Source organism: Conger conger, chromosome 4, assembly GCF_963514075.1.
Source record: "Conger conger chromosome 4, fConCon1.1, whole genome shotgun sequence".
In the NCBI taxonomy this organism is placed as follows: Eukaryota; Metazoa; Chordata; class Actinopteri; order Anguilliformes; family Congridae; genus Conger; species Conger conger.
Genome location: NC_083763.1, coordinates 16,693,454 through 16,717,172, shown reverse-complemented (window position 1 = coordinate 16,717,172; position 23,719 = coordinate 16,693,454). Strand labels below are relative to the sequence as shown.

Sequence of the window (23,719 nt, the reverse complement as noted above, 5' to 3'; positions counted from 1 at the left end):
ACAAGTGTGAAATGGACCCTAGAGGACAGTACGGTTCCGAGTCCTAGAGTGACCATACAGATACAATTGGAATCCTTGAAGAATACATCAACTTACGAACTAGCATACTAGGGTTGACAGCTAGAATACCCAGAGTACAACAATACAATATCTAATACAATACAACAATATCTATATCTAGATATACAGTAAGTGCCATTATAATCTATAGCATACACAACGCTAATCATGGTGGTGAGGTAGGGAGGGTCTCAAAACAGTTGCGTGTCGGCATCTGTGAACGCCTTAAAAGCGAGGCTACACCGAACCAATTGTAACATAGTAGCCTCATCAGAAAGTGTGCGGAGGCGAACTGGTGCAAATATAAAATTATATAAAGAGCTCGAACTCGAAAGGTAACAGCTAAATTCGTCATTGACTAATTAAAATATAATTTCTCTTGTTAGATTTACGTGACTTTCGTAGGAGGTACTGGTGCAGTCAGAAAGTTCCCGTATTTCCTACTGGGAATTACAACTGGTGGTTGACTGAACGTTTATATCGTATTTGACTGGGCATGGGAAGTTTTTAAACGTTTTTGATGGATGCTTTTTGACGACTCTGCGGTCCATGAAAAGTGAATCTCAGCCAGGAATACTTTTGGAGCAGCTGAGTGGGTACTTGTCGATAAAGGACCGACACAATATACGAATAAAAGCGTTATCCGAGGTGAGACTTAAGTGTAGTGTAAGCTATACATTTTTGTTGGTGGGGGGACTCTTAATAGGGAAATCCTCTGGTGCAGTATATGTTGAACAATTACCATGTTTATGTTTTTGTGCTAATTTCTGAAAATGCTGTAAAAATGCATCATTTGGCTCGACGTCATTATGCTTCCCAGTAAGAAAACTGTGGTGCTAGTTTGAAAAAGAAAACATTTGATTCCGTGTCGAATCAGACAGAATCCAGGAAAGTGGTTGCAGCACTAGTTCCTGGTCACCCACCAACTGAACAAAACAGTGACAATAATAAGATCGTAAAATCAAGGGCTAAGGGGAATGGGGTACCCTCCAACTACCTAAAAAAAGCATAAAAGACACTACAACTCTTGTAAAATGGAGGGCTACTTTTAAGGGTACAAATTCTGGGGGATAGAAGAGTTACAACCCCCAATAATACAATATGTATCAATAATAAATTGATAAGAAAAATATGTAATATAATAAAGACGGGGATTTAATTGGGTCATTCCATGACAAATGAAAGTCACATGTCACATGTATAGCTGAAACATAAAAATGGGTTATTTCGGTGGATTTGACCAAAAGTATGCAACAGGCTATACGGATCTTAAGCCATGGCCTCCTGGCTTTCTTAAATTCATACAATCAGAAATCACCCTCATTCCCCCAGACACCATGGTCCGCCGCGTAGCAGTGATTGGGGCAGGTTCCTCAGGACTAGCCTCCATCAAATGCTGCCTGGATGAGGGGCTTGAGCCCATCTGCTTTGAGAGCAGCGATGACATCGGGGGACTGTGGAGGTACAAGGTGAAGTAGCTTCCATATTTGATTGAGTTGAAGGTTGTATGTTCAATTCCCAGGTAGGCCATTGAACCTTTGATCAATGTACATACCCTGAATTTCATCAGCAAAAAATCCATCTGTCTGTAAAAATGAGCTGTGGAAAGTGGAAACTGCTCTGGATATGTGCTTGAATGTAATAATTAAAACAATGATCATTGTACAGGCAGTTACGAAATGCTGATGTGCAACAGAGAAGTCAAAAGTTATTGTAGAGTTTCAATGACAAAATATTTCAAACCAACATAATATAAATTATGATAATTTGTTTCAAATGTGCGGCACGGGTGGTGCAGTGGGTAGCACTGCTGTCTCACAGCAAGGAGGTCCTGGGTTTGAATCCCCGTTGGCCGGGGCCACTCTGTGTGGAGTTTGCATGTTCTCCCCGTGTTTGTGTGGGTTTCCTCCGGGTACTCCGGTTTCCTCCCACAGTCCAAAGACATGCAGGTTAGGCTGATTGGACAGTCTAAATTGCCCGTAGGTATGAGTGTGTGAGTGAATGGTGCAATGGACTGGCGACCTGACCAGGGTTTATTCCTGCCTTTCGCCCAATTTATGCTGGGATAGGCTCCAGCCCCCTGTGACCCTGTTCAGGATAAGCGGGTTAGGATAATGAATTAATAAATGTTTTTAAAAAATCCCAGTTAGAAACTAGAGAAAGTTAATAAATTGAAACTGCTATATGGTTTTCAGTTACAGGATGTATTTTTATTACATTGTATCCCAATCTGTCAAGGATACATACAGAAACCAGCTTGATATACCTCTATATTGGTCTACATTCATGGGTATATATGCTGTTCTGTTATTTCTATCTTTTTGATAGTTAGATTTCTAAACATTCAATAGGCTATCTTACTGATTTCCCTTTTTTCAACCATTTTCCCTTGCCCCTCAAAGGAGAAACCAGAGCCTGGACGAGCCAACATCTATCGCTCACTCATTTGCAATAGCTCCAAAGAAATTATGTCGTACAGTGACTTCCCTCCCCCAGCTCACTTCCCCAACAATATGCACCACTCCCAGCTCCTGCAGTACTTGCACCTCTATGTGGAACATTTTGTTCTCCTACAGCATATCAGATTCCAGGTAAGAATTTTAGAGTACAATGAGAGGTACTATTTAATAAAAGACTGAGAACACAACATTTATTTTCCTTTGAATTTATCCAGCTAACCGCTCTTATTAGGCCATGATTTTGAAATCCAATTCAGGTAATTACTTTCATGGAATTAGATTTTCAGAGGTATATTGCACAATGAGACTTTTCATAGCTCAGCCAGCGGCCATCTTGGATCAACAGGTACAGTATAACTGACCTCTCACTTACCGTGTGTTTCAGACCACTGTCAGCTCTGTGAAGCAGGGTCCGGACTTCTCTCATTCAGGCCAGTGGGTGGTGGAGACTGAGAAAAAAGGGGGTGGCAAGGAGAGTGATATCTTTGATGCTGTGATGGTCTGTACAGGACATTACACACAGCCTCACCTTCCATTGAATGAATTCCCAGGTATCTGCATTGCTATAACTATTTAATAGTGCAAGATGGTAACATTTCAAACTCTTCGATCTATAGTTTTTGACTGCGACATTTTTTGAACTGATTACCCTCAAAAAGAGGACACAAACCTAGGTTCTGTTAACAAATCAGCCCAAGGCTGAAAATGGCTGTATGGGGGAGACAATTGTGCAATGTGGTCATGTTGGGACACACAGTAGGTTTCCATTAACAAATCAGCCCAAGGTGTAAAACTGCTTCTTTTCATGGTAGCTGTCTCAGAGTGACTGAAGGAGAGACAATTGTGCAATGTAGTCATGTCGGGACACACAGTAATGCCACATAGGAGATCGCAGAATCATGTAGCTACCCTTGTCGTCATATTGGGAACTACAATCAAATCGCAAAAAAAGGAACAAGTTTACTTCACAGCTATAGTAAGCCATTGCTTGTTTTTTTGTCAGAAAAACATTGTAATAATAGGGAAAATGCTTACAAGTTGTGGAAAATAAACGTGATGTATTTGCTATGTGTACAATGCCTAGTCGCTAGCTAACCAACTAGCTAGTCCAGCGATTTATTTATAATTCGGGAATGGTTAGCCTACGTTCATTTTCAAGGTAAAGTGACTGTAAAGGTTAATCTGTGATTGGCTTCAAACTACATTGAATGCCATTATTATGTATTAAGTATCAGCACAATTTGCGAAATCAAATGCATTTCAATATCATTCAATAACATTTCCATCTATTCCTTACATTATTGGCATTTGGAAGACGCTCTTATCCAGAGCGACCTACAGTTGATTAGACTAAGCAGGAGACAATCCTCCCCTGCAGCACTGCAGGTTTAAGGGCCATGCTCAGGGGCTGTGCAGATCTTATTGTGGCTACACCAGGGATCAAACCACTGTCATGTACCTTACCTTACCATGTACCGTAACCACTATGCTACAGCTCATTGACATCAAGAATTAATGGCCTATAAATGTTTTAGTCATATGTAGCAATCCGTTCATTTTAGTGGTCAAACAGGGTTCAAACTAGGCATAGATGAGATGGCATCCATAAATTGTTTTTATGATGGTGCCCAGTCAATATCAGTTTTCATATGATGCCGGGTAATCATTCTTTGGCAAACGAAAGCAAAAACTCTCTCCCAATCAGCTTGATTTGAGAAACCTTGAACTGCGCAGAAGTTAACCATAATTCATCTGTGTTATCATTGTATTTATATGCACTTTAGCTGAACCAATATTTTTTGGCAGAAAAACACATGCAGTTATATGGACACGTTGTCCCCCAACATAGCAGATGGCTGGGGAGGACCTTGGTGGGGGCAGAAAAACAATTTTAACCAATAGCAGCCCTGCTACAGTGTACATAGAACCCAAACTCAACTATCTCTCAAATGAAAAAACGCTGGCCTATTGTAGTCCTCATAATGAGGTAATTGAAATACCATCAAATTAACAATCTGCACTTCAACCTCATTGTATCCTTTCAAACTCAAAGTGCCAGAGTACAGAACCAAAATAGCAAAAAATGTCACTGTCCAATTAATTATGATGCTCACTGTACCGTATATATAAACACACACCCGGTTTACCATCATAATATGGAGCATAGAGCAAACTGCCATTTGTCTTTGTTTCAGGCATAGACACTTTTGCCGGGAGGTATTTCCACAGTTGGGAATATGATTTTGCCCAGGATCTCCTGGGGAAGAGGATTGTTGTTGTTGGAATTGGGAATTCTGGAGGAGACATAGCCGTAGACAGCAGTAGAGTTGCAGAGCAGGTGTGGTTGTTTTTATTTTTTTAATCCTTTTTTCTCTTCTTTTTCCTCTCTCCCCCAAATTTGAATGTCTGTTTGTAATTGTAACCTCATTAATACCCAAACATATGTGCCATCACATGCTTTCTCTGAAAATTGTGCCATCAACCACTATATCTTTTTTACTCTGCAATCCAACAACTGACTAAACAACTGTGAAACAGGTACAGTTGATCCATGCAGATTGCATACATTCAATGAGCTATGAGCTCACCTTCCCTGGCCAATACTATGGCCAATTATCTATACATCACCCTGCAAAACCACTAGCAACAAATAGCACTGACAGTCTGGATTCTAGACTGTAGGGTGCATCACTAATAAGAGCAAGGCCCTCCACTGGATATGCCACTGAGGAGCACCTAGATTCTTGATGATGTGAGAATGTTCTTAGGGATATGCAAGTGTGCTAGTAGATTGAGACCTGTTGTTTGTCTTAGTTTTTTTTTTTGCCTTATCCTGTAGGTATACCTCAGCTCTCGACGAGGTGCCTGGGTGGTGAGTCGCATTGGTGACAATGGACTTCCTTCTGATTTTCTAAAAGGTGCCCGTCTGTCTATGCTTGTGCAGAAATATCTGCCATCTTTGGCAGACCGTCTTATGGCACAGAAAATCAACCAGCACCATGACCACCGTCTATATGGACTACTGCCATCACACGGGTAAGGATCCAAGTCAGTCAGAAAAACCTTTAAAATGGTTTCAATTGAGGCTGAAAATGCACCCTGATTGCTTATGATTATTTATCGGCACTGCTCCTTCAGGTTAGTTAACTCATTGCTTATCTGTGACAGGTTTTTTCAACAGATCCCTGTTGTGAATGATGACCTACCTGGTCGCATCATCTCGGGAAGGGTGGTGATGAAGCCCAATGTGAGGGAGTTCCGAGGCTCCAGCGTGGTGTTCGAGGATGGGTCTGTGGTGGAAAAAGTGGATGTGGTGGTGTTTGCCACAGGCTACAATTATGACTTTCCCTTCCTGCCCTCGTCTATAAAGACCCAGGCTGGTTATCGACTGTCTCTTTACAAACACATCTTCCCACCCAGTCTTGAGCGCCCTACTCTGGCAGTGATTGGATTTATTCATGGCCTGGGAGCCATAATGCCCCTGGCAGAGATGCAAGCACGATGGGCAACTAGGGTCTTTGCAGGTATGGGACCTTTATGATCGCATCCAAACATCAAAGACCTGCTGCTTCTAAGAATGTGCTAGATCAGGGAAACATGTAGCCAAGCAAATTCATCAACATACATGCCAGTAAAATACATTAACACTGCCCTGGTGCAAGTGAAACAATAAACCTGGTGCCAATAAGTAGCATAAGTAGCTTTCCATAACTGAAATGTGTATATGCTTGTAAATTAATATACATGGATGAATTTGTGATGAGGTTGTTTTAAGAACTACAAGGAGGTGTTGGCATTATTAATAGTTGATGGTGGATGGATACCTCTAAATATGTGTGATCTGATCATTTCAAACTAGTTTTCTAATAACTTTGGAGGCAATGTCAACTTTTTAAAATGACCCAACCGCAGGTTTCCATGTAATAAGGTTTTGTTTTAGGGTTGCAGAAACTGCCACCAGAAAAAAGCATGCTTCTGGACATTGAGAAAGAGACTGGGAAAATGCATCAAAGGTAATCGGTGGAGCCGCATGAGTTATTCAAATTACTGGAGCTGCCTCTGTACCCCTGTTCTGAGTCTCCTTTCCCTGCAGGTTTGTCTGCTCTAAGCGCAACCCTCTTCAAGTGCATTACATCCCTTACATGGACGAGCTGGCGAAGCAGGTGGGAGTAAAGCCCAACTTCCTTGGTCTGCTGCTGCGAGACCCTCGTCTGGGTCTCAGTGTGCTGCTGGGTCCCTGCACCCCGTACCAGTATCGGCTGTGTGGACCGGGACAGTGGGCAGGGGCTCGCCAGGCCATCCTCACACAGTGGGAGCGGGTGATCCACCCATTTAAAACACGCACTATACCAGAGCCCCAACTCTCTTCTCGGCCTCTGTTGCTCACTGTCTCTTGCGCTGCGCTTGTGTTTGCTGCCATCTACTCTCAACACAAAAACCATTCTGTCCTGCCAGACCCTACAGGCCTCCTGAACAGACTCTGCTCTCTACCAGGGATGATGTGGAGGATGTGCCACTGAACGCAGGGCTTTAAAGATTAACATGGTCTTAAATACAATTACAATGTAAGTTTCCAAAATATCATCCATACATTATCTTAACCCACTTATCCTGAACAGGGGGGGGCATTCACTCACACACACACACACACACTCATACCCAGGGCAATTTAGATTCTCCAATCAGCCTAGCCTACATGTCTTTGGACTGTGGGAGGAAACCCACACGGACACTCCGCTTCTCATTGGCCTCCACTGGCTTCCTATTGCCGCACGCATCCGTTTCAAGGCCCTAGTGTTGGCATTTCAGGCTGCTAAGGGGACTGCCCCACCTTACATACAATCCCTGATCACTCCCTACTCCCCAGCTAGACCACTCCGGTCTGCCAGCTCTGGTCGCCTTACGGTTCCCTCTCTACGTGCACCTGGCGGTCGAGCTGCACGTTCACGCCTGTTTTCCGTTCTGGTTCCTCAGTGGTGGAATGACTTGCCTACCACTGTTAGAACAGCAGAATCCCTCCCCCTATTTCGACGCAGACTCAAAACCCACCTTTTCAAACTCTACCTTAGTCCTCCCTCCTGATTTCCCCTGCCCCTCCTTTCTGATATCCCTATCCTTGTCTAACCCCCCCCCAAAAAAATAAAATAAAATAAAATTAAAAAAAACCAACTATGACAACTATGTTTAGAACAGCATTTCCTGTGTATTTTGCTAGTTTCTGGATGTGATGCTCTGACTTATGATAGAACCTATGCACTTGTAAGTCGCTTTGGATTAAAAGCGTCTGCCAAATGACTAAAATGTAAATGTAAATGTAAATGAACATGAACATGGGGAGCATACAAACTCCACACAGAGAGGCCCTGGCCGACCGGGATTCAAATCCAGGGCCTCCTTGCTGTGAGGCGGCAGTGCTATCGACCGCACCATCCGTGCCGCCCTTCCAAGATTTCATTAGACTTAAATTGATTATTTGTGTTACAAAGGTCTATGTAGTTTAGAATGTAGCCTATTGTTTTACTGTCTGTTGTCTGTTTTCCCTTTAAAATATATTGCAAAACCTGTACACATAGCCAACATGTTAATGTAGTATGCATGTGGATGGTTTACTTTGAAATAAAAGCCAGCATTTTTTCCAGAGCGGAGACTTTTTTCTTTTTTTTATTACTTTAGCGATTGGCCTCAACAGTATGACGTAAATACATCCACTCCGAGCTTATATAACTTTCACTCCACCTTGATTTTAGATCTTGCCTTTAGAGGACGAGGTTGACAGAGTACACCACTTGCTAGTAAGTAGTACTTTTCCTGAGTCGTACAGGCATATGTGCACTAGACATGCTCAGATTTACACACGAGGAAGTGCAATGTCAGATCTTCTGCAGATACTTCATGACTAACTGGAGAGTTGACGTTAACTACTGACGTATACTTTCAGTTTTACCGTTTGTGTTTTTAAGAAGTAACAATCACTGGGTGTTTTCAATTGCCAGAATTAAGGGGGAAAAAAAGATTTGCTAGTCGATTAAAAGTGTTTTAGTTAAGGTGGTCACTGTTCGTCATAGGAGACGTTCTGAGAGGAAATGTCTCCTATAGTAGCTAAGGCAACCATTTCGTGAGTCTTCGGCTCCTGTGGGCTTGGCGACTTGCAGTCCAATTATCGGTTTAATACAAAAGAAAGCTGCAGCTTTTTCTTTAAACGTTTATTGCATTTTTATATATTTTTTTGTGTATATACATTTTTAGCAATTTCACCCCTTGCAGCGAGATTTTTTTTGTTTTGTTTTGTTCGTAAATAACAGTTCGATAAGACAAAGTGATACAATAACAGCAACAAAGACCCTCCCGTTCTTGTTAAGATGTTTTTTCGAGTTCAATTAGAATACATTTTAGCGTGATGTTTGTATTGACGAGTGTGTTGCCATAGGGCGGGACCTCACTGCACATAAAGTAAATTGACAGTAGTGTGAATGATAAGGGAGATGAAGGTCCGTGTGGAATATGAGAATCTCAAAGTTTACACAAACTTTTTTTTAAATTAGGTAAGTTCGATTTGAGAGTTGCCAGTCTGGAGGTAAGAAGGATACAGTGGGCTCCAGAATTATTGGCACACCTGACTAGCACAAAAAAACAACAAAAGAAAAAACAGCAATATGATTACTTGGATAAACTCAAAGGATGGAGGGCTTTCCCTATGCAGATCTTTGCATGATCCTTCACATTCTTGGGTTTGCACTTATCAACTGCCCTCTTCAGTTCAAAACATAGATTTTGTTGTCACGGAACCATTTCTGTGTGGATTTTGAATTTCGCCTAATTAACAGCTTTCTCATCCAGTGTGCACATGGTCTGCATTACGGAGCACATGCAGTAAAGTAGGCAGTATGTTTATTAGACATATTTTGAGGCCAAACTAGTTAGGAGGCTGTTTTGGACACAGCTTCTTCCAGCTAGAAAAAAATTAAATATAAACTTCTGATAATCTTTTTAAACTATGGGACCCTATCCTGTCCTATGATAACTCCCTTCCCTCCGTGGATGTGGGCTAGATTGCTTTTTATTGTTCAAAATCATGGGACCTAGTACTAATATAATGTCTATAGCATGTCCTTTTCTTTTCTAGCCTTTTTTTAATGTAAGTGTGTCATCGGTTATTTGGCATTTGTATAAGGGTGGGAGAGGGACATGAGGTAGTTTTATAGGTTTTATGTTTACCCTCCATACTGTAAAAACAGGATGTATAGTATTGTCTCATTGTATGCAAGTATTGTTTTCATTGTATGCTTTGTTTGTGCCTCATAATGAAGATACTTGAGAGAAAGCAGAGAGGGTAACAGACAGAGAAGTATTGAAAGTGCCACGGAACACTGGCCTGCACAGGGGAATCGCATATGATTGAGAAACGTCTGTCCAATAGGTGAACCACACGTTTCACTGGGCCGTTGGGTTTTCATCTGATGTGTAGATAGGGGAGTAGGGATTCTCAGACAAATATGAACTCAGGCCAAAAAGAATTTTCCATTTCAAGATCGAGATTAAACTTGTTAAATACAGCAGTCACACAGTCATAAACTTTCTAACAATATAAACTGTGGAAGGCAACTTGGCACACAGTGAACAACAGATGTGGTGATTTAGTGAAGTGCTGAAACAAATCTATATATGGCTTGTTAAAGGTCTTTCCATGCACGTAGCCTTTTTGAGCTGGCTGGAGAGCTTAACTAGGTTCACCCACTTGCTACTCATTACTACTCATAACCATTAATTAATTGTGTAACAAACAAAATGATCTCACAGGTAACTTGCATGACCTTATTTCTGGTATTTTAATATCTGTATTCAGTACCCATCCTGTATTGGTGAACACTGTCTCTTTATCAAACCTTGCTGACCCTGTGTCAACATGGTAAACACAGTCTGTTTCATTTTGGGGGTCTGTAGGGAGGCACACTTATGCATAATGCCATACACAATAAAAACCAATTTTCCCACTAACATATACAGTTGTGTTCAAAATAATAGCAGTGTGTTTAAAAACGTGAATAAAGCTCAAAATCCTTGTAATAGTTTTTATTTCGATGCATTGGGAACACTGCACATTATATCGTAAATCAAAACATGAAGAAAAATTTTTTTAATTACTTTACAGAAAATGAAGAAAAATGAATATTGGGCCATTCAAAAAAATAGCAGTGTCTGCATTTCTTTACAAACTCAAATATTTACTGTATAAACTGAAAAATCTTCAGGATTTATCATTCCTGTGAATCACTAAACTAATATTTAGTTGAATAACCACGGTTCCTGAGAACTGCTTCACATCTGTGTTGCATGGAATCGACTTCTGGCACCTATGAACAGGCATTTCAGCCCAGGATGATTTCACAACATTCCACAATTCCTCTGCATTTCTTGGTTTTGCCTCAGAAACAGCATTTTTGATGTCACCCCACAAGTTTTCAAACGGATTAAGGTTCGGGGATTGGGCTGGCCACTCCATAACTTTAATTTTGTTGGTCTGGCACCAAGATGCTGCTCGCTTACTGGTGTGTTTGGGGTCGTTGTCTTGTTGAAACACCCATTTCAAGGGCATTTCCTCTTCGGCATAAGGCAACATGACCTCTTCAAGTATTTTGATGTAGGCAAACTGATCCATGATCCCTTGTATGCGATAAATAGGCCCGACACCATAGTAAGAGAAACATCCCCATATCATGATGCTTGCACCACCATGCTTCACTGTCTTCAGAGTGTACTGTGGCTTGAATTCAGTGTTTGGTGGTGGTCTGACAAACTGCCTGCGCCCCTTGGACCCAAAAAGAACAATCTTACTTTCATCAGTTGACAAAATGTTTCTCCATTTCTCCATTTCTCTTTAGGCCAGTTGATGTGTTCTTTGGCAAATTGTATCCTCTTCAGCACGTGTCTTTTTTTAACAGTGGGACTTTGCGGGGGCTTCTTGCTGATAGATTAGCTTCAGACAGGCGTCTTCTAATTGTCACAGTACTCACCGGTAACTTCAGACTGTCTTTGATCACCCTGGAGCTGATCATTGGCTGAGTCTTTGCCATTCTGGCTATTCTTCGATCCATTCGAATGGTAGTCTTTAGTTTTCTTCCACGTCTCTCTGGTTTTGCTTTCCATTTTAAAGCATTGGAGATCATTTTAGCCGAGCAGCCTATTATTTTCTGCACTTCTTTATACGTTTTTTTCCCTCTCCAATCAACATTTTAATCAAAGTACGCTGTTCTTTTGAACAATGTCTGGAACGACCCATTTTTCTCAGGTTTTCAGAGAAAAATGCATGCAAACATGTGCTGGCTTCATCCTTAAATAAGGGCCACCTGATTCACACCTGTTTTTTCACAGAATGAATGACCTCACTAATTGATCTCCACACTGCTATTATTTTGAACACGCCTCTTTCAATTAATTATTCAATTACACAGACTCAGGAGCATGTGTATCATGAATGTTGGGTCTGTTGGTTTTCTATGACTCTACTACACCTACTGGTACATTATTTGCCATGTAGTAATATATTTTCTTCCAAAAACAGTGATTGATCTGGTAAGTCATGTTGGACTGCTATTATTTTGAACACAACTGTACAACATGAAAATACAGAAAGCAACATAAATTGGTATTTTTGAGCCATGGGTTCCCTCAGCAGATTACCGCAGTCAGGGTGTAAAATTCCTGACCGGGAGGGCAGCGGTTTCCTTTCAAATAGAGGCCAAGAAGGAGAACAAGGAACTTTCACAATTGATGACTTGCATTAATCAGGCAGGCTGAAACAAAACACACATGAAGAGTCTGTCTCTCTGAGAATCAAAATATAATGGTAATTAACCCATTAAAAAAAAAAAAAAGAGAGAGACTAAAATGCTACCAGGTAGTCAGGGTTTCAGATGTAACAGACAAACAACAACTGAAAGAGGCTGCAGTAAAAGCCTGGAAAAGCATCACAAAAGAAGAATGAACAGTTTGGTGATGTCATTGGGTTGCCGGCTTCATGCAGTTATTGCAAGCAAGGGATATGCTGCCAAATATTAAGTGTTATTTACTTAAATACTCTCTGATCCAATACTTTTGCTCACCTAAAAATTGGGTGGTCTGACACCAAAGGTGGGATGTTTAACACAAGTAATTTAACACATCTAGGTGACAATCCCAGGAAATAAAAGCTGAAATTCTTGTCTGGTGTTCATGTTTTTATCTCAAACCCAAGTGTATTCAGTGTATTGCAAAAACAAAGGAAATGGACTTGCTGTTCCAATACTTTTGTATTTTTAAATTAAGTGAAAACCTAAAAGTGTTTGGTGTCGTGGTCTCCCCTACATCCTTTTTGTGTAATCTTGGAGGAATATAAACATTCTCGGAACATATATTTGATTGTATTTTTTCATGCAATAGGCAAAGAAAAGTTTCTTACCAATTTTCCCATACAAGCCTATCCTCTTCACAGTTAGTGAGAAGCGGCTGAGACAAAACAATTCTCAAACCCAAGAGACACCATGGCCCGCCGTGTAGCAGTGATTGGGGCAGGAGCCTCAGGATTGACCAGTATCAAGTGCTGCCTGGATGAGGGGCTGGAGCCCGTCTGCTTTGAGAGCAGCGATGACATTGGGGGACTGTGGAGGTTCAAGGTGAGATCAGCAATTTTTCAAAGTTGCGCATATTGTATATGCAGGAGCTGTGTGCAAACGCAAACCTGTGTCATAAAACCTTCCCATATTGTCAACAGTGACACAGTGAGATTGCTGTCTACTTTGAGGCAAGATATACTTTCCTTGCCCCCAAATAAGGCAAATATGTAGGCTATGTGTGTGCAGAAATGAACTGATGGTGATCTTTATACAGAATAATTGAGACACCTATGGATTACTTAATAAAAAACATTGAAATAAAAGTATATAGTTGTCCCATATGTCTGAACATAACATACAGTATAGATTATTATCTGTTATGTTATTCTTCATTTTTATCAAGGACGCCAATAATTCTGGAGCCCTCGATACCTTTGGAGCATAAGTCTGCAAGTTTTCATTCTGGCCTCACCTTTCTTCACATTCTTCTTTTCTCATCTTCAGGATAATCCTGAAACAGACCGGGCTAGCATCTACCACTCTGTTATCATCAATACCTCAAAGGAGATGATGTGTTTCAGTGATTTTCCCATCCCCGCTGAATTCCCAAACTATATGCACAACGCCCTGATCATGGACTACTTCCGCATGTATGCAGAGAACTTCCAGCTCACTCCTTATATCCGCTTCCAGGTACGATCACATCACTGTAATGACTGTGGTGCGACCACATCACTGTAATGACTGTGGTATGATCACATCGCTGTAATGACTGGTATGATCACATCACTGTAATGACTGTGGTGCGACCACATCACTGTAATGACTGTGGTATGATCACATCGCTGTAATGACTGGTATGATCACATCACTGTAATGACTGTGGTATGATCACATCGCTGTAATGACTGGTATGATCACATTACTGTAATGACTGTGGTATGATCACATCACTGTAATGACTGTGGTATGATCACATCACTGTCATGACTGTGCAGTCCAGTGCGATTTCATTGGCATGAAACATAATATTTAGAGCCTCTTCCTGATGTCAATGTGAAAACTAAGTAACACTGTAACAAAACAGCTGTGAAGAGGTCTGACTTCTCGCTATATTTGTTTCAGACCTATGTCCACAGTGTCAATCAGAGGCCTGACTTCTCTCAGTCAGGGCGATGGGAGCTTGTGACTGAGAACAGAGAGGGACATAAGGAGAAGCACATCTTTGATGCTGTGATGGTATGCATAGGACACCATGCTCTCCCCAACATGCCCGCAAAAGACTTTCCTGGTAAACCCAACTTTACTATTTCTAAAAAGAAAAGAAAAAAAAGTGGTGTTGCCCTTTGTACATGCCATGTTATATATTATGTGGGGCAAGTGTGGAGAGAAATTATATTCAGTTTAAACTTTGTACTTTATTTTGCTGCTCAAAAAGCTGACCAAATATTCTTATCTCTCAAATACAAGGCAGTTTGTCTTGTCAAATGCTAATTGTGTACACAGTGTATTATTTGTGTCAAATGTAGGGAGTATAGGGTTGTAATAGCAATCACTGTTACCTTGACTGCACATTGGGAGGAGTGTATTTTTATGCTTTTACTGTTGACAGTTTGCCTTGCAATCAGGGGCATATGGAAGTACATAGAGGCTATGTAATCTGTATTAAATTTTGTCCCGTTAACTCAAGATCACAGAAACATATTTTGATCTTGACATGATATAAAGTAGTGTTTTTCATGTTTTTGAGGTTTTCATATCATTCTGGAGCTTATCATTTGTGTTCCGCACTGATTAAAGTAAAACAATTGCAATTTTGGTAGAAGTATACATATTTTAGAGATTTACTGCTATTTTTCTGAGCTATTTGTAACACAGTTTCCCACGTGACATGACGTATGTTTTCACATAATTAACGGAAACGTGAACCCTTTCCACTTTGCCCCGCTTAGAGGGTAATTTCCACCTATTTTGTATTAGTCCTATAAAAGTGTCAATATCTCAAATACTGTTTACTGCACAAACAGTTAAATAGTTAAATTATAATTTGTACCATTCAGAAATTTGACATATATATTTCTAAGTAAAGGACCAACCCAGAACTACATTATATTTGTGCACAATCTTGATGTAAACTTGTGTAGAAAATATGGTATAGATATCGACAGGCATTCAAATTCTACATGAGTTTTCCCAGAACTGCCCTCAAATGTCATCCGAATCGCTCCAAATACAAAACATCTGCATATCTTTTTGTCCAGACACATGAATGATCAGAAAAGCATATTTTTCTATTAAAATAGTTTTTTTTAAAATACAAAATGTAAAGAAAATTTACCTTCACATGTATTTTATTCACAAATGAGAGTATGTTTTTATACAGCATGCCCAAAGTGCTCAAAAAGGTCTCCAAAAACGATCACTCAACCTTACGCTTTCCAACAAATCTGCATCACATTTAAAATAGAACTTAATTTAAAGATTAGGTTACCCTTAGCCAGTACAATTACAGGCTATAGCAATTGTCTATAGCAAGTCCAAATGACACACGTCTGTATATTCATTCTGCAATCCGAACGCAGCGATATTCCTAAACTGTCCGTTGCCCGAATATGACCTATTATACCTTGTTGGAAAGGGTAGGAACCCCCATACAAGAAGCTTGCCATGTTTTACATTAGATTGGTACTGAAATAGCATTGCATTTATGCAACAATAACTAGTAGTTTAAGACTGCATTTGCTTAGGTATAGTCCCGGCAAAAACATAGTTGGTCGAAAATGGACAGATTACGAAAAAAATGTTTTGTGTTTATTCATGCAACTTCAGATTTGTATATTAAAGAAATGGTATCAAGAATTGCAATGAAACTGCTGTTCTTGCTAGCTGTCATTGCTGTTTTGCGGTTTTATTATGTCAGTTTTTTGGTGTTAGCACAGAGAGCTGACCACAGGAGGGAGAGGGGTTAGGGACTTTTCAATAAACCTATATCACTGCTCTTTATGAACATTTTGTGGGCATTTTAAAAACAGGAAGAGAATGCTGATCCATGGGTTCCTTTAATAAAGCACACTGCTTTACACGTGTTGGAAAATAAAGCTTATGTCAATAACTGATGTAACTTTTCTTTAGTTTATAGTATTTTTTGAGCCTTTGAGAGACATACAAGTCTAATTGTGGCTGATCTAAGTGTTCTGTCTGCTTTTTAAAAACCAACAATTTTAAAATCAATTCAAAAACTGGGCCATTGCAGGGATAAAAGCACTAGCACACTACCTGGGTAATATGTCCTTTTCCAATGACATATAGTGTATTTAGACCCTTGATTAATTTTCACATTTTAATGAATTACAAATTAAATATTGATGTTCTGGTCCATGTCATTTTTGAAAGTTGAGTAAAGGTATACCTACAATATCAAGAGCTTTGTTCCGGTTCTGCACAGCTCTGCCAGAAGACATGAGCGTAGCCCAGCTAAGAGGGAAAGGGTTCTTTGTTCACAAGCAACCAAGATAACAATTTGAACTTTGGCGAAAAAGGCTCTATGTGGGGCCTTGTACAAACACGGCGCTGTGAAGTATGGGGGTGGAAGCATCATGCTGTGGTGACACTTGGGAGATACCATAGCTGAAGCTTGGGATAAATTTCACCTTTCATAAGGACAGTGATCCCAAGCACAAGCCAAAATCAACAGTGGTGTGACGCAAGAACAAAAAAGGTTAATGTTCTATTATAGCCCAGTCAAAATCTTGATAAGAAGGCCATTGTCTGGCATGAATCTGTGGCATTTTTTGAAAACTGCCGTCCATAAGTGTTATCCAACCAAACTGAACAAATTAGAGCAAATTGCTATAGGAAATGTGCAAAATTACTCCAAAACAAAAAGACCCCAAAAGACTTAATGCTGTTGTTGCAGTAAATGGTGGCTCTAGTAAGTATCAATGTGTGGGGATTGATTACTTTTGCAAGCAGCATAATACTGCTTTTCAGTTTTTGCATTAGCCAGTGAAAGAAATTACTTTATCATTGCTGTATTTATGAGTTGATAAAAATATCATTTTGTGATCCAGGTGTTTTCTAGTTCTATTTTGTTCAAGGGTTTTCATGCCATTGCAAACGACTACAAACAAGATTCTATGTTCTCTTAGGTATAGAGACGTTTAAGGGGAAGTACTTCCACAGTCGTGAGTACAAAACCCCAGAGGAGTGGCGAGGGAAGAGAGCGGTTGTGCTTGGGATTGGGAACTCTGGTGGGGACATTGCTGTGGAGCTCAGCAGAATGACCAAGCAGGTATATTTTAAACATTATTCATAAAACTGGTTCATCCTGATCGTGTTTATCAGTGGCAACTTTCATTTCTGCTATAAACTGACAATCACAGCGGACAAATGTTATTGCATTGTGAGCTCCTCAAGTTTCATGAAGTGGGAGGTGGCCTGTAGCGTAGTGGTTAAGGTAAATGACTGGGACCCGCAAGGCCGCCGGTTCGATCCCCGGTGTAGGCACGATAAGATCCGCACAGCCGTTGGGCCCTTGAGCAAGGCCCTTAACCCTGCATTGCTCCAGGGGATGATTGTCTCCTGCTTAGTCTAATGAACTGTATGTCGCTCTGGATAAGAGCATCTGCCAAATGCCAATAATATAATGTAATGAAACGTGTCAAAATGCAGATTTTGTGTTTAGGGCAAAATATTATGGAAGCATATTCATGCAAATGCACATTGGTAATTCCATTTAATTTTCATTCCATGTGCATTAAAACCGTGTCATAATTAAAATAAAAAGCCTGCTTTGCATTTACAAAAGTCTCCTTTGCATTTGTACGCACTTTGAGACAATATAAAATTTTAATGCAAAAATTTTAATGCATTCCGCATTCCGTTTTCTCATCCTCTTCGACAAAACTGTCATAATTTAAATTAAAAACCACATTTTGAATTATTGTATTGTCCATTATTGTAACCGCATTGTCCATGACATTATGGACATTATCCGAAATCAAATAATAATTCAATTGGCCATTTAATATTCATGTTTTCGTGGTGCAAGAGTGACATAAATCAAATTAAATAGCATTGTTTCCTTTTGCATTATAATTTTCACACGGTCACGCCAAAAATCTAATCGAATTTGCATTTTCAAAGTCAAAAGACCAGTCAGTCAAACTGTGTAGGCAGGGGCAAAAAGAAATGGGTGTTACTTCAGCCTCTTCCTCTCTGGTGTTACACAGCAAGCTAACATAGCTACATTCCAGTTCAGTGTAATGGCTGGCTCTGTAAAGACTGACCAGCGTCAAATGAAAAATTATGTTACATTGGCGTGGCTATACTTCCATACAAAATACAGTACTGTGTGCAAAAGGCACCTGCATAACATTCTGTACAGATAAGATTCTTTCAAAAATAATTCAATGAAAGGTCCTAAATAAACGTACTGTACATTTTACATTACATTTCAGTAATTTGGCAGAATAGTTCAACTGAATCAAATCAATATTTTTTGTGACCACCCTTCGGCGTTAAAACTGCATCACTTCTCTGAGATAGCCAACGCTGTCCTGCAGAAAAACAATCAGCAGGGAAGTTGTTCCAAGCATGTTGGAGAACTTGCCACAGTTCTTCTGCAGACTTTGGTTGGCTCCTTGCTTCTGATCTCAGACAGCCTTGATCACGTTTTTACATAAAAAGTAGTCAATTCCTTACAGTAATATGTTTTATTAAATACAAAAATGTCTCTGTAAAATTAAATCTTTTGGAAAATATTTGGAAATCTCATGTGTTCTTTTATAATAACACACACACAAAAAATAAACATTTATATATATATATGTGTGTGTGTGTGTATGTAATAAAGTCTAAGGTGCACAGTACTGTACTTCTGATTAAAACGTAATGTTCCTGATAAGGGACCTGTAAGCAAATATGTGACTTCGGTCTTACTAATCTACAGTGCCGATATTACTAAAGGATGTGAAATAAGGTTGTGAACAGATGTTTTACTTCAGTAGAGCTGCTCAAGGTGAGCCTGGGTGGGGCTACCAGGTTATACATGCAGGAAAATGCACTGAGCTGGATAGGCATAGGAGCCTTTGCCCATCCTCAGACCTCTCTCTCCTCCTCCCAGCTGTTCCTCAGCACACGGCGGGGAGCATGGATCTTGAACCGTGTGGGAAAAGAAGGTATTCCGGCAGATCTTCATTTTGACAGGGTGCTAAAGCTAGTGCGGGGAATCCTGCCATCCAGCCTTTTCTGCCGATTAGGAGAGAATAGACTGAACTCCCGCTTCAACCACAAACTCTACTCTCTGCAACCCGAACACAGGTACATTTTCGTGCATTTTACACCTTTCCCCAGTTAAAATGCATGCAATGGAATGACTTGTACAAGGAATGTTTGTCTCACAAAATCTGTACTTTTGTAAGACTGAGCAGTTTAATTTAATTGAACAGTTCCTTTTTTCAAGCACTTGAGCAAAACTGAGTCACAGTACTTAGCGTAAAACCTGTGGTGTAAAGATGGCACTGTTAATTTTCACTACCCACTCCTCTTTCCAGACTGATGAGCCAGCATCCCACTTTGAATGACGAGCTGCCCAACCGTATTATCTCCGGTACAGTGTGTGTGAAGCCCAACATAAGCAAGTTCCAGGGCTCTAGTGTGGTGTTTGAGGATGGCACTGTGGAAGAGGACATCGACCTCGTGGTCTTTGCCACTGGCTACACCTTCTCTTTCCCTTTCCTTTCCTCATCTGTGCTCAATGTCACTAAAAACAAGACCTCACTTTACAAGTACATGTACCCTCCTGCACTTGAGCACCACACATTGGCCATTATTGGTCTGGTCCAGCCACTGGGTGCCATCATGCCCATATCTGAGATGCAGGCACGCTGGGCTACACGTGTCTTCAAAGGTACGAGTCCCTTTCTCATGCTCGTTTCTGGTGTTGGGAGCGGTGTTGAAAATGTCTTTTCATTCTCTGGCCAGTGTTGCAAGTCCACAGCACCCATTAAAAATATTCATTATATTTAATTATTGATAATATACTGCACAGTTTTTTTCAATTCAATATGACTACAATACTCAACGTATTTAACATTAAAATCAGGTAAGGATTCACAAATCATAATAATCACCAGAGAATAGTCAAATTAAAATAAATTTTGATTTTGATTAAAACAGATTAATGGAGTCTGTTGATATATTATTGTTTGCAAGATTATAAATGTAGTGTCATTCGTTTTTGTCTGGTTTTGGTTGACACTGTGTATGTTGTGTTCCCAGGGTTGAACAAGTTGCCATCCATGGATGTCATGTTGGAGGATATAAATATGAAGGCAGAAGCGATGGCCAAGAGGTCGAATACATATTTGAACTTCATTTGTTTTTCCTTTAAATACCTGCATACTTTGTCTCATACTATTCAGGTTTGGTGTTCACATTGTGCTCAAGAAAATATATGAGAAATGACTTAAGGATTAGTCATGCGAGGGGAGAAATGGGAGATACAGTCAGGTCCATAAATATTGGGACATTGACACAATTCTCCTCTTTTTGGCTCTATACACTACCACAATGGATTTGAAATTAAACGAACAAGATATGCTTTAACTGCAGACATTCAGCTTTAATTTGAGGGTATTTACATCCAAATCAGGTGAACGGTGTAGGAATTACAACAGTTTCTATATGTGCCTCCCACTTTTTAAGGGACCAAAAGTAATGGGACAATTGGCTGCTCAGCTGTTCCATGGCCATGTGTGTATTATTCCCTCATTATCTCATTTACGAGGAGCAGATAAAAGGTCTAGAGTTCATTTCAAGTATGCTATTTGCATTTGGAATCTGTTGCTGCCAACTCTCAAAATGTGATCCAAAGAGCTGTCACTATCAGTGAACCAAGCCATCATTAGGCTGATGGGCATAACCCATCAGAGAGATAGCAAAAACATTAGGTGTGGCCAAATCAACTGTTTGGAACATTCTTAAAAAGAAAGAACGCACCGGTGAGCTCAGCAACACCAAAAGACCCTGAAGACCACGGAAAACAACTGTGGTGGATGACAGAAGAATTATTTCCCTGGTGAAGAAAAACCCCTTCACAACAGTTGGCCAGATCAAGAACACTCTCCAGGAGGTAGGTGTGTCAAAGTCAACAATCAAGAGAAGACTTCACCAGAGTGAATACAGAGGGTTCACCACAAGATGTAAACCATTGGTGAGCCTCAAAAACACGAAGACCAGATTAGAGTTTGCCAAACAACATCTAAAAAAAGCTGTAATTGACCGCAAAGGATTTGCAACCAAGTATTAAAAAGTGAAAATTTGATTTATGATTGTTAGTTTGTCCCATTACTTTTTGTCCCTTAAAAAGTGGGAGGCACATATACAAACTGTTGTAATTCCTACACCGTTCACCTGATTTGGATGTAAATATCCTCACATTAAAGCTGAAAGTCTGCAGTTAAAGCACATCTTGTTTGTTTCATTTCAAATCCATTGTGGTGGTGTAGAGCCAAAAAGATGGGAATTGTGTCGATGTCCCAATATTTATGGACCTGACTGTAAGTATGGATAACAAGTATGAGTAATAAGATGAGCTCCTTTGTTTTGTATTAAATTGAGTGAAATCAGTTTAGGTGTGATGAAATTCGCATTGATTCTCTTCCCCTCATAAACACACGAGGGATGAGCTGGGGTTCTGGCTGCAGCGAGCATGTGAGCGAGTGGTATTTCCGGTGCTGAGATATTCTGGAAACTTCACTGATGTTTCGCATCTGTTCTTTATTTGCAGTACATACCGTTCTCTCCAGTTTGGATTTCATTGTCCGTATGGTTTCAATGTGCTCCGCTTTTAGGTACGCGACTTCCCAGAGGCATACCATTCAAGTGGATTACATCACTTTCATGGACGAGCTGGCGAAGCAGGTGGGAGTAAAGCCCAACTTCCTTGGCCTGCTGCTGCGAGACCCTCGTCTGGGTCTGAATGTGCTGCTGGGTCCCTGCACCCCGTACCAGTATCGGCTGTGTGGACCGGGACAGTGGGCAGGGGCTCGCCAGGCCATCCTCACACAGTGGGAGCGGGTTGCCAAACCCATGAAGACACGGCCTATCGTAGAGCCTGTGCGCTCTTCCACCGGGTGGCTTTGGCTCGCTGTGTCTGGCATTCCGCTGGCGATTGCACTTCTCTACATTAACCGGAACAACCCCACTTTAATGCACGGCTATGCCACCGTCCTGGACAGCTGGAGGATGTACTTTTCTGTCCCTTGATGGACTGTTGTGATGGATTTCTCCTCTAAAGATGAATTACTTACAATCATTTACTGAAATATGAGTCAATATACTCATCATGAAGATATGCTTGCAATATAGATCAAGTTAACTATACCAACCAAGAGCCAAAGTACAAATTGTAATTACATACAGACTACAGCCATGTTAAGTCCTGATAAGAGAAACTACCATAACATAAAACTACCATAACCTAAATTGGTGCAAAAGGAGGGAGTGCTATGGGGCGGTGATTATTACATTGCAGGCATTTAGCTGACACTCGTATCCAGAGTAACCTGCAAAGCTTTTGCATTTTCTAACACGCTATCCATTTATGCAGCTGGATATATATAGAGTATACTGGTATTGTCAATGGTGGCATTGGATGGTGCAGTGGGTAGTCCTGGGTTCGAATCCCCGTCGGCCGGGGCCTCTCTGTGTGGAGGCCCTGCACACAGCATATGTACGAGTGTGGTAGCACGTGATCTGTTTAGACCTGCCAAAGATCCACTGGGATCAAAACACTGTCTACAGTAAAGGTGTATAATGAGCAGTGCAGGCTTCCTTCTTTACATTTGTGCACTTTTGAGCCCAGCACTGTACTAAGCTGGATGAGCATATGGTTTAACATAAAATCAAATAAGGCTGCCACATAAGAGGGAACCCAGTTCTTTCTTTTTTCCCATAATTATAGATGAAGAATGACACATTTCCAACCATAATTGCTTCGAAATGGAGCCATGGGGAGGCACTCAATCCTTCAGTTCCACAGTGACATCTGCAGGTGTATGCAAGTCATTGCAATAATGCTTTGGGTGTAAGTATACACTCTCAGAGCACTCTATTAGGTTTTTATTAGACTTATTTTTTTACTTCTGCTGCTGTAGTCTATCCACTTAGAGAGGTTTGATGTTTTGTGTGTTCAGAGATGCTCTTCTGCATGCCACAGTAGTAATGCATGGTTATTTGCATTACTGTCGCCATCCTGTCGGCTTTGACGAGTCTGGCCCTTCTCCTCTGACCTCTCAATGTCACTTAGATCTCATTTATTCGCCATTCTGAGATTTGGTCTGAAAAGCAGCTGCACCTCTTGACCATGTCTACATGATTTTATGCATTTAGTTGCATCCACATGATTGGCTGATTCAATATTTGCATTAACAAGCTAATTTACAGGTCTACCTAATAAAGTGCTCACTGAGTGTATCCATATGAGCTATATACAATTGTTTTACATGCTGTACAATTGCAATAAATTGAATTACCAAACAAGCTAAGTATCTTTATTACTATATACAATACAGTTTTTACCTCATTATTAATAACCTTCAGTTTTGG

The 23,719-nt window shown here is 40.5% G+C and overlaps 2 protein-coding genes across 4 annotated transcripts; both read left to right on the top strand.

Annotated features, from left to right (window-relative positions):
• Positions 1 to 566: 566 nt before the first annotated feature.
• On the top strand, positions 567 to 8,159 carry LOC133126952 (flavin-containing monooxygenase 5-like). Of its 3 annotated transcripts, XM_061239489.1 has the most exons (9): positions 567 to 708; positions 1,393 to 1,529; positions 2,463 to 2,651; positions 2,905 to 3,070; positions 4,715 to 4,857; positions 5,359 to 5,555; positions 5,688 to 6,043; positions 6,460 to 6,532; positions 6,613 to 8,159. In XM_061239489.1, exons 2-9 carry the CDS (start codon positions 1,398 to 1,400, stop codon positions 7,037 to 7,039), a joined length of 1,683 nt encoding a protein of 560 aa, XP_061095473.1. In that variant the 5' UTR covers positions 567 to 708; positions 1,393 to 1,397; the 3' UTR covers positions 7,040 to 8,159. The 3 variants fall into 3 exon arrangements, with proteins under 3 accessions (XP_061095473.1, XP_061095474.1, XP_061095475.1); XM_061239490.1 differs by lacking the exon at positions 2,463 to 2,651; XM_061239491.1 differs by lacking the exons at positions 6,460 to 6,532; positions 6,613 to 8,159 and having other exon boundaries at positions 5,701 to 5,843.
• A 109-nt stretch (positions 8,160 to 8,268) lies between these two features.
• On the top strand, positions 8,269 to 23,653 carry LOC133126348 (flavin-containing monooxygenase 5-like). Its single transcript, XM_061238496.1, has 9 exons — positions 8,269 to 8,311; positions 12,988 to 13,168; positions 13,613 to 13,801; positions 14,234 to 14,399; positions 17,257 to 17,399; positions 19,233 to 19,429; positions 19,663 to 20,018; positions 20,390 to 20,462; positions 21,964 to 23,653. Exons 2-9 carry the CDS (start codon positions 13,037 to 13,039, stop codon positions 22,376 to 22,378), a joined length of 1,671 nt encoding a protein of 556 aa, XP_061094480.1. The 5' UTR covers positions 8,269 to 8,311; positions 12,988 to 13,036; the 3' UTR covers positions 22,379 to 23,653.
• The last annotated feature ends 66 nt before the right edge of the window (positions 23,654 to 23,719 follow it).

What these genes read in the sequence shown, in the direction of transcription:
- LOC133126348 (XM_061238496.1), top strand. Translation starts at nt 13,037, where the DNA reads ATGGCCCGCCGTGTAGCAGTGATTGGGGCAGGAGCCTCAGGATTGACC. An exon ending in CTCCTTATATCCGCTTCCAG is followed by an intron (nt 13,802 to 14,233) that starts GTACGATCACAT and finishes TATTTGTTTCAG; the next exon opens with ACCTATGTCCACAGTGTCAA. An exon ending in GGCTACACGTGTCTTCAAAG is followed by an intron (nt 20,019 to 20,389) that starts GTACGAGTCCCT and finishes TTGTGTTCCCAG; the next exon opens with GGTTGAACAAGTTGCCATCC.
- LOC133126952 (XM_061239489.1), top strand. Translation starts at nt 1,398, where the DNA reads ATGGTCCGCCGCGTAGCAGTGATTGGGGCAGGTTCCTCAGGACTAGCC. An exon ending in GGCAACTAGGGTCTTTGCAG is followed by an intron (nt 6,044 to 6,459) that starts GTATGGGACCTT and finishes GTTTTGTTTTAG; the next exon opens with GGTTGCAGAAACTGCCACCA. An exon ending in ACTGGGAAAATGCATCAAAG is followed by an intron (nt 6,533 to 6,612) that starts GTAATCGGTGGA and finishes CTTTCCCTGCAG; the next exon opens with GTTTGTCTGCTCTAAGCGCA.